The sequence below is a fragment of the Rutilus rutilus genome (genome assembly GCF_951802725.1).
Source record: "Rutilus rutilus genome assembly, chromosome: 18".
In the NCBI taxonomy this organism is placed as follows: Eukaryota; Metazoa; Chordata; class Actinopteri; order Cypriniformes; family Leuciscidae; genus Rutilus; species Rutilus rutilus.
In genome coordinates, this window is record NC_140231.1 from 15,776,706 (window position 1) to 15,786,354 (window position 9,649).

Here is a 9,649-nt window from a genome sequence, read left to right on the forward strand (position 1 = left end):
GAATTTCCGCACTGCTTTAAACCCCCTCTGTACATACAAGAATGCATCAGACGGCCATTTCAGAGTCTTTAATGGTGCGCCTTGCTTCTTTTCATTGCACAAGCCTGGATTGCGCAGGACTACAATAACATATTCAAGAGCTTACATGGAGGAAAAATACTGCATGCTTTATTTTTTAATGCAGGATAACATTCCTACACACTGGAGCTGTGCGTGTATTAAGCCATTCTGTGTGCACATAATCGTTTTTGAAGGCCACTTTTTTAATAAATATGACATGCTTACAAAGTGTCCACACACAAAACAATAAGAAATGCATATCTGACCTAGATTAAAATAGTACCTGGCTAAAAGCATAGAGCATTCACCTGTAAACGGAACACTGATGAGTCAAAGCGTTCAAATCGAAGCGCCACCAACACTGTCTAATTATGTGAGATTTCACGCTATATATAATCAGCACAATCCTTTTTTCACAGTCCCCGCCATTTTGTTGCATTTCTTGTCTCTTGAAGATGAATCTCATTGTTTTGGGTACCATTAAATGGCTGAGTCCTCTTAAATCTAGAACAAACGGCTATATAGCTTCAGTTCTTTCTCACTGACTTTCATCCTCCTATTCAAAATTTGGAACAGGCCGTGCATCTGCCTCGGACCCGTTCTTTGGCGTTGTTGTTGTACCCGGGGAGGGCCACCACATCTGGGTCTGTGTTGCTGCTGATGATGTTCTCCTCATGGGTTAAAATGTGATCCACCAGACATTTAGCTGCCGCCTCGATGTTTGTGTTCTCCTTCAGTGGGCAGAAAATCAAACAGAGAGTCATTCAGACAATAAGATCTCAAAGCATAACCCTAAATTACAGTCACACTCATGAAATATATACATCACTGTTCAAAGGTTTGGGGTCATTTGAAAGAAGTCTGTCATGCTCAAAAAATACTGTTAAAATACTATTGTGAAATATTATTATAATGTAATTTATTCCTATGATGGCAAAGCTGAATTTTCAGCATCATTACTCCAGTCTTCGTGTCAAATGATCCTTCAAAAATCATTCTAATATGATGAGCTGGCGCTCAATAATCTTTTCTTATTCTTTTCAATATACTGTATGTTAAAAATGCTTAATATTTTTGCTGAAAACCGTGATACATTTATTTTTAGGATTCTTTGGTGAACATAAATGTATTTGAAATAATGTTTTGTAAGATTATAAGTTTATAAATGTCTTTACTTTCACTTTTGATCAGTTTAATGCATCCTTGCTGAATAAAACTTCAATTTCTTAAATCAATCTTACTGACCCCAAACTAACAAAATGTAAAAGTCCCAATTGTAAGTCAAATATTACTCCAATGCATATTTATCTGGATATTTCATTCATGTAATACTATGACATGCATACCTTACATACAAAACCATAATTTCTTTTGGCCAGTCCATATGTAAAGAAAGCATTGTCTATTCAGCCCAGATCATGTGACATTTACCCCAGGATGAATGCAACAGCTGTATGGCATAACTTTTAATGCAACTCAAAAGGCCTGTTCACACCAAGAACAATAACTATAAAGATACCAATAAAATGAAATGATATTGTTGGAATCACTTTCAGAACAATTTTTTCCCCCCAGAAGATGAATGATAAAAACATTTACAGCCAATCAGAATCAGTCCTGCTTTAAGAGCTCGCGCATTTAAAGTGCCAGAGGACATAACTGAAGCGCACGCTTATAAACATAATGATAGTTATCGTTCATGGTGTGAATGGGCCAGTTTATGGTTGAAAATATATAGGCAAGGCAGTTGTAAACTGCATGGTAGAATTTAAAATTGTATTAACAAGTAACAAAAATAATAATAATAGAATAATGTACAAATAAAAAGTGCACAGCACACTCATAATGTGATTAAGGGTGATCCAGAGTTAAAATATTTAAGCTATTTATTCGAGGAACCACTTTATAGCCCCATCTGCCTTATGCACATCATTCTCCTTTCACACAACTGTGTAACTCATTAAAGTGGGCCTGTAGATGGTAAACAAAGGCCTTACTGCTAATGAGCACAATGCATTCTTGCTGTATTTGTTCTAAATGCAAACACATACACAACTCCTGATTCTGTATCTGTGGAAATAGAGCAGAACCAATGGATCATCATGAACACCACACCCGTGAAACTACTAAGCAGGGTTGTTTTTTGGGGTTTTCTCATATAGTATGGTCAGATCTTGCTTATAGGGACGCAAAATATACCCCTCACCTTTGCAGAGGTCTCAAACCAGCCCACAAATCCATTCTCTTTACAGAATGTGTCAAGCTTTGGAATCTGGGAACGCAGCCCCTCACGTGATTGGTCAGACTTGTTGGCTAGAAGCACGGCTGGGACAGGTTTGCCATTGCTGAGAGTGACCTTTATGTCCAGGTCGTCTTTCCATTTCTGCACCGCATCAAACGTGGAGGCTCTGGTCACGTCAAACACTATGAGGGCTCCCACGGCCTCCCGATAGTAAACCCTTGTCATGTTCCCATAGCGCTCCTGTCCTATGACAAATGTGGGATGGCAAACTGGAGGTCAAACATCACTTAGACACAAATAGCATAATCATTGAGTGTGTTATTCTTAGTAATAAATCCTACAATATAGTCTAAGAACCAATGCATTTATCTGCTCCGTGTGTGTGTGTGCGTGTGTGTGTGTGACTCTCTAACTCTCATGTGACTTTAGCACGAGTATGAGACTAGCTGAGATTAACACAAGACACATTCCTTCACATTCACACAAGGGAAATCAGTGGGAAGAGATTTCAGAGAGGCAATAGCAAACCTTATTAGGATTTGTCATACTATACGGACCGAATATTCAAAATAATCTGTTGTCTATATCTATTAGATATATAGAATTATATAGCCTATAATAGATATACTAGATATAGATATATAATTAAATATAATAAATAAATAAATATCATAGATGTAGAATAAATATACATTAGATATAGGCTATCTTTCTAATACCTTTTGACCAGCACCCTATGTTAATTATTTAACATAGGCCTATTTAATTAAGCATCTTATAAACTAAAGGAACGCCAGTGGGATAAAAAAAAGAAAAGGTTAACATAAAAATGTAACATTTAGCATAATAATGGGATGACGTACCTGCTATGTCCCATAACTGCAGCCGGACCACCGTCTGTTTGTCCCAGTGAAGGACTTTAAGAGCAAAATCCACTCCAATAGTCGCGCGATAATGTTGAGAAAATACCTGATGAACGTATCGCTTGATAATTGACGTTTTTCCAACTCCGAGGTCTCCGATGACCAGAACTTTGAACAAATGTTCTTTCTGCATGATGACTTAAAAAATAGCAAATAAACAACCGGATCATAAACGCAGTGACCTACTTTTTGTAAAGTTTGTAGCACGAGTGCTCTTATGTATCACAGCTTATCCATTGATCATTGTTAAAGGATTACAGTTTGTAAGAGGCACGCGCTCTTAAAAAGTTTATATAATGCTCAAAGGTTAGGTCAAACCGCTGTCATGTTACTTCGAAACGGTGCTCGTCCTTCTTACTATAGCCTACAGTACACAAGCACAGGTTCCTATGCTTTACCTTCCCGTTTAGTTCCACATATGAGAAAGAAAACAAAGTGGACGTATTTAAAAAAAAAGAAAAAAGAATAATACGAATATAAATGTATAATAATTAAAGTGTTTTTCTCCAAAGAACTGGTAAATGCCACGGATGAACTCAGCTTCTTCAGATACTGTCAAGTTTAGAGTGATGATGGAACGCCACGCCCATTAAATCACGCTGCGTCATAGCCACGCCCCGTCTAAAAATGGTTTGATTAAAATGTATTTTTAGCCCTTCGTGGGAATAGAATTAGTAATAATAATAATGTATTTTATACTTTAAACATTTTATATTTTAAACATATGCCAGACTTGGGGGATGCAACACCTTCCAAAGCATGAATAGGCTACATTAAGTTAAAACAGTACGTTTTTATTTACATTTTATTCACAAATTTGTGGCATTTAAAATTATTTTAATCTTTATTTATTTTTTCATTTAATGTATAATATGCTTATTTATTCATTTTCTCTTTTACTACTCGAATTCTTCGATTTATTGTGTTTGTTTTTAACAATGCCTGGTTATTTGTAGAGGTTTGCAAACTCTGTGTTTTTTATTGTTTTAGTGTAAACCCTACATACGGTTTATGCATTTGTTTCCAATTTACTTTTCGATTAAAATGTTTCCATTTATTTTCAGCTGATATTAAAATGCGTACAATGAAATGATGTGGAAGCAGCAGTGATGGGAGCTTGCATATTAATTATTTTGAACAAGTAGCCTACATGGAAGTGACAGCAGAGATTTGAGACACGGCCAGCAGTGCGTCGCTCTAGCAGTTATTACGGTAATGGTACTGATGAGGGATGAGTCAGGCCATATGATGCTGATGATACTGCCATTTCATCAGCACATTTTCACAAACATCTCTTTATCCCTAATCATTAGATTGACAATATGAATTTACAAAGAATTTATGGGCATTCTGAAAGTAATAGGTCTTAATGCAAACGCCCAAGACGATTATGGTCACTCGTTTGGTCATTTAATGCATGTTCAAAGCGCGACTACTTGCACATTTATCCTCACAAACATTCGGGTGTGCTTGGATGCCTTGCCGGGGAACGTCACGGTGTTATACGCTTTCTGACTGAAAGACAGCGAAGAATATGGGGCTTGCCATCCGCAGACACTGAGAAGCATAACCAAGGTAATAACTTCACAACGTATTCAATAATTTGTATTTATAGAGCGATTTCTCTAAACAAGTGCGATGCTCAACTCATAGGCCTGCAAGTAGACTATCTACTATGCTTTAGCTAGCTTGAGGGACTCGGTTATGAGACTCGATGTTGTTATGAAATTCATTATCGTTCCGTTATTAAACATGTCGTGTTATACATGTATTAGTATGAAATCGTATTAATTATATTAAAATGTAATTAAAAAAATACAGGCCCGGTAGGCTACTCATACAACTACTGAAAAAATAAGATTTTATTAGCCTACATTTCGATCAATTTGACCTCAGTTATATGACATTTTGCAAAACCATTCCCATGTATAAATGTATTTGATACTTTGGACTCTCATTCAAATGAATGGTCTCGCATCATATATGTAGTAAGGTAATTATACATAACACCTATTTGAATGACATTCATCCATTTAAAGATGGAGGCTCAGCTGTTAGTGCTCATCTACATGATCTGATCCATACAAATGACTTTCAGAATAATAAATAATGTCTTTGAGTTGAATAAAACAAAACATAAAATTCAAGGATAAGTACATTTTGACAATTAAAATTTGTTGGTGAACTGTTCCTCCAATTAAGTCATGGTTACATGGTTATGTTTACTCAGTGTAATCTATCATTTGTCTGACAGCATACTGTTATTCCTTGACAGATAAAATAAGATATGGAAGCTATATGGCTGTACCAGTTCCGGCTGATTGTCATTGGCGACTCCACAGTGGGGAAGTCTTGTTTGATCAGACGCTTCACAGAAGGACGTTTTGCACAGGTGTCTGATCCTACTGTTGGCGTAGACTTCTTCTCCCGTCTGGTGGAGATTGAACCAGGCAAACGCATCAAGCTTCAGATCTGGGACACGGCAGGCCAAGAGAGATTCAGGTACATTCTGGTGCTATCGCAGCTACACACACTGCCTTGTAGTTGTTTAAAGGGTTAGTTCACCCAAAAAGGAAAATTATGTCAGTAATCACTCACCCTCATGTTGTTCCAACCCCGTAAGACTTTCGTTCATCTTCGGAACACAAATTAAGATATTTCTGATGAAATCTGAGAGCTGGCTCATTCCTTCATAGGCTGCTAGGTAATCGATATCTGCCATCCCAGAAAAGTTAGTAAAGACATCGTTAAAATTGTCCAAGTGACTACAGTGGCTCAACCTTAAGTTTATCAAGCGACGAGAATACTTTTTGTGCGCAAAAAACAAACAAAAATAACGCCTCTGAGTGAGTTCAAGTAGTGTAACAGTGCAGCGCTTCTCGGTTGTATGTCAGAACGTAGGCTCACTATTGGCCAGCATCACACGCATCACACACATGACCAGCGTCGGCCAATAGTGAGCCTACGTTCTGACGTACAACCCAGAAGTGCTGCGCTGTTACACTACGTGAACACACTCAGAAGCCCACACAGAAGAAAATTAATAGTTGAATAAAGTCGTTATTTTTGTTTGTTTTTGCGCACAAAAAGTATTCTCTTCGCTTGATAAACATAAGGTTGAGCCACTGTGGTAGCTTGGACTATTTTAACGATGTCTTTACTGACTTTTCTGGGATGGCAGATATAGATTACCTAGCAGCCTATAAAGGAGTGAACATGCAGAAGTAGGATGCAATTAGGAAAAAAATTTGTGTGTATTGAATTGATGTTTTATAAATCGTTCCTAACATTTTGAAAATGGTCATATGTTCACATATAGGATCATTCTAATCACGTCTTAAAGGGATACTCAACTTTTTTTGGAAATAGGCTCATTTTACACCTCCCCCAGAGTTAAACAGTTGAGTTTTACCGTTTTCGAATCCATTCAGTCGAACTCCGGGTCTGGCGGTACCACTTTTAGCATAGCTTAGCATAGATCATTGAATTGGACAAGACCATTAGCATCTCTCTCAAAAAAATGACCAAAGAGTTTCGATATTTTTCCTATTTAAAACTTGACTCTTCTGTAGTTACATCGTGTACTAAGACCGACGGAAAATGTAAAGTTGCGATTTTCTAGGCTGATATGGCTAGGAACTATACTCTCATTCCTGCGTAATAATCAAGAAACTTTGCTGCCGTACCATGAGTGCAGCAGGCGTAATGATATGACGCAGCGCCTGAAAATAGGTCTAATAGGTTAGACAAACTTATTCCCGGTCACGTTGGAAGTTACTGAGCTGGCGACTATTTTCAGGCGCTGCGCCATATCATATAGTGATATATTAGTACACAATGTAACTACAGAAGAGTCAAGTTTCAAATAGGAAAAATATTGAAACTCTTTGGTCATTTTTTTGTGAGAGATGCTAATGGTCATGTCCGATTCAATGATCTATGCTAAGCTATGCTAAAAGTGGTACTGTCAGACCCGGAGATCGGCAGAACGGATTCGAAAACGGTAAAACTCAACTGTTTAACTCTGGGGGAGTTGTAAAATGAGCCTATTTCCAAAAAAAGTGGAGTATCCCTTTAATAAAATAGGTCCCTATTCTCAGTGGAATAATATAATCCACTCATCCTGCCCATAACCAGAATATCTCCGATTGATTCATTGTTAGTATTTCTATCATGTATATTTCATATAGTATTTCACAAATTTCCGGAATTTCAGGCTGTAACCATTTCCCTAATAGCTTTCTTACAGGGCATCAGCAGAATTCCCATAGAGTATTTCCATGCTAGTTTAATAAATCATTTATACTTTTGTATCTGCTTATGCACAGTCCATAATTCATTTTTTCCCTGTTGTAATGTGCAACATGTTCTCCCACCAGTCTGATATCGTCTGCTCTTCTCCTCTGTATGTGATCTAGATCTATCACAAGGGCTTATTATCGTAATTCAGTGGGTGGCCTTTTGCTTTTCGACATCACCAACCGGCGCTCCTTCCAAAATGTCCACGAGTGGCTGGAGGAAGCGCGCAGTCACGTGCAGCCGCACAGCATCGTCTTCTTACTGGTCGGCCACAAGTGTGACCTGGAGCCGCAGCGGCAGGTGAGCCAGCAGGAGGCAGAGAAACTGGCAGCCGCTTACGGCATGCGCTACGTGGAGACCTCGGCCCGCGACTCCATAAATGTAGAGAGGGCTTTCACGGAGCTGACGCGCGACATCTTCGAGCTGGTCAAATCTGGTGACATCACCATCCAGGAGGGCTGGGAGGGCGTCAAGAGCGGTTTCGTGCCCAACGTGGTGCATTCGTCCGAGGAGGTGACCAAGAGCGACCGCCGCTGCCTCTGTTGATCAAGAGACTCCTGTCGGCGTATCACGCAAAAACCAGTGCTGTCGATCTCCCTCAGCTTGACATTCCCACTACTGCAGCCCCACAAATACTCTCATCCCCTCAATCAATGTTTTCTGCTTTCATAGTTACTTCGAATAAAGTTCTTATTCTCCTAAAAGTCCAAATAATGACTTAACATAAGCAAATGTGAATTAACTGGAGCTTCGGCGAGTCTACTCGGTCCACCTGGCAAGATGGAACTTGGAGAACTGAGTTGTGAGAACTGTTTAAGTAAAAGATTGCAGAAACACACTGAACCTTTGGAGCAAAGAAAGACCCAATATTTACACCAAAAGTTTATCCAGTAATGATGGATCATGTGAGAGCATGTACAGGAGGACCACATCAATCCAAACATCCCATTGGACTAAATAGCCCCTAATGTGTTCAATGAAGATACTCATGAATAATAATTTCCTGTAATTCCTTTTTCTTTTCTTTTTTTTAATGTTATTCATCGTCATCGATGATGCATTAAATTGATCAAAGGTTAAAATATTTCTATTTCAAATAAATCCTGTTTTTTGTAGCTTCTATTCATCAAAGAATCCACAAAAAAGGTTTCCACAAAAACATCAAGCAGCACAACTATTTCAACAATGCTAATAATAAGAAATGTTTCTTGTGCAGCAAATCAGCATATTATAGTGATTTCTGAAGGATCATGTGACCCTGAAGACTGGAGTAATGATGCTGAAAATTCAGCTTTGCATCACAGGAATAAGTTACATGTTAAAATAGAAAACAGTTATTTTAAATTGTAATGGTATTTCACAATTACCGATTTTAATGTATTTTTGATCAATGAAATGCAGCCTGAGACTTATTTCTGCCCCCAAACTATTGAATGGTAGTGTATGTTGGCTGTTTATTTGGGACATTTAATTTCAAGAATGAAACAGTAGGGGGAGAAATTCTGTTCCTTATGGTCAAACACATTGCCTGACAAGAAAGTGACAGATTTCGCCTGCAGAGGTCATAACAGTCACAGGGAATGTGACACGTTCTTCTTTCCTTCAGGATGCACCCTCGTGATTTTTTAAGTTGTTAATTGATTCAATACGTAAATTTAATGACTAAATCAAAGTAAAGCATTTTAAATGGCTACATTCAAATCTCGGAGAACAGCTATTAAACCTTCCAAAAAACATTCAATTATAGAGCCACATTTAAGTTTCCCGCCTTTTTCTCATTTAAAGTGCGTCATGGTATCCCTAGACGCTTTTCCGGGGACTTTACCAACATACATATTTGTAAAGCACTGATAAATCATGTCCCTTTTTTTTTTTTTCTGTTCAGGTTCTTCCTAAAGAAGTTCACTCTTTCATAACTGTTGCCTGTCACTTGAGGTTAGTAGCTACTGAGAAAATGTAACATTTTTGACTTACAGACTAATAATGTCCTTTAGCCGACTGAAATGACTATCAACTGTGTATTTACTGATCTTGTTGGAGAGATGAGATGAACTATCAATAAAATGTGTGACAGAAACTGTCTAAAAATGATTTTATTTTTGCTTTAAAACCCACAACAAACAGC

General features: G+C 38.0%; 2 protein-coding genes across 2 annotated transcripts; one reads left to right on the forward strand and one right to left on the reverse strand.

Annotated features, from left to right (window-relative positions):
- Positions 1 to 53: 53 nt before the first annotated feature.
- rab38c (RAB38c, member of RAS oncogene family) lies at positions 54 to 3,793 on the reverse strand. Its single transcript, XM_084387969.1, has 3 exons — positions 3,166 to 3,793; positions 2,267 to 2,547; positions 54 to 791 (listed from the first exon to the last, which is right to left on the reverse strand). The coding sequence occupies exons 1-3, from the start codon at positions 3,356 to 3,358 to the stop codon at positions 621 to 623; spliced, it is 645 nt and encodes a 214-aa protein (XP_084244095.1). The 5' UTR covers positions 3,359 to 3,793; the 3' UTR covers positions 54 to 620.
- Positions 3,794 to 4,448: 655 nt separating this feature from the next.
- On the forward strand, positions 4,449 to 9,607 carry rab39ba (RAB39B, member RAS oncogene family a). Its single transcript, XM_084386947.1, has 3 exons — positions 4,449 to 4,800; positions 5,501 to 5,727; positions 7,644 to 9,607. The coding sequence occupies exons 2-3, from the start codon at positions 5,513 to 5,515 to the stop codon at positions 8,068 to 8,070; spliced, it is 642 nt and encodes a 213-aa protein (XP_084243073.1). The 5' UTR covers positions 4,449 to 4,800; positions 5,501 to 5,512; the 3' UTR covers positions 8,071 to 9,607.
- Positions 9,608 to 9,649: the final 42 nt, after the last annotated feature.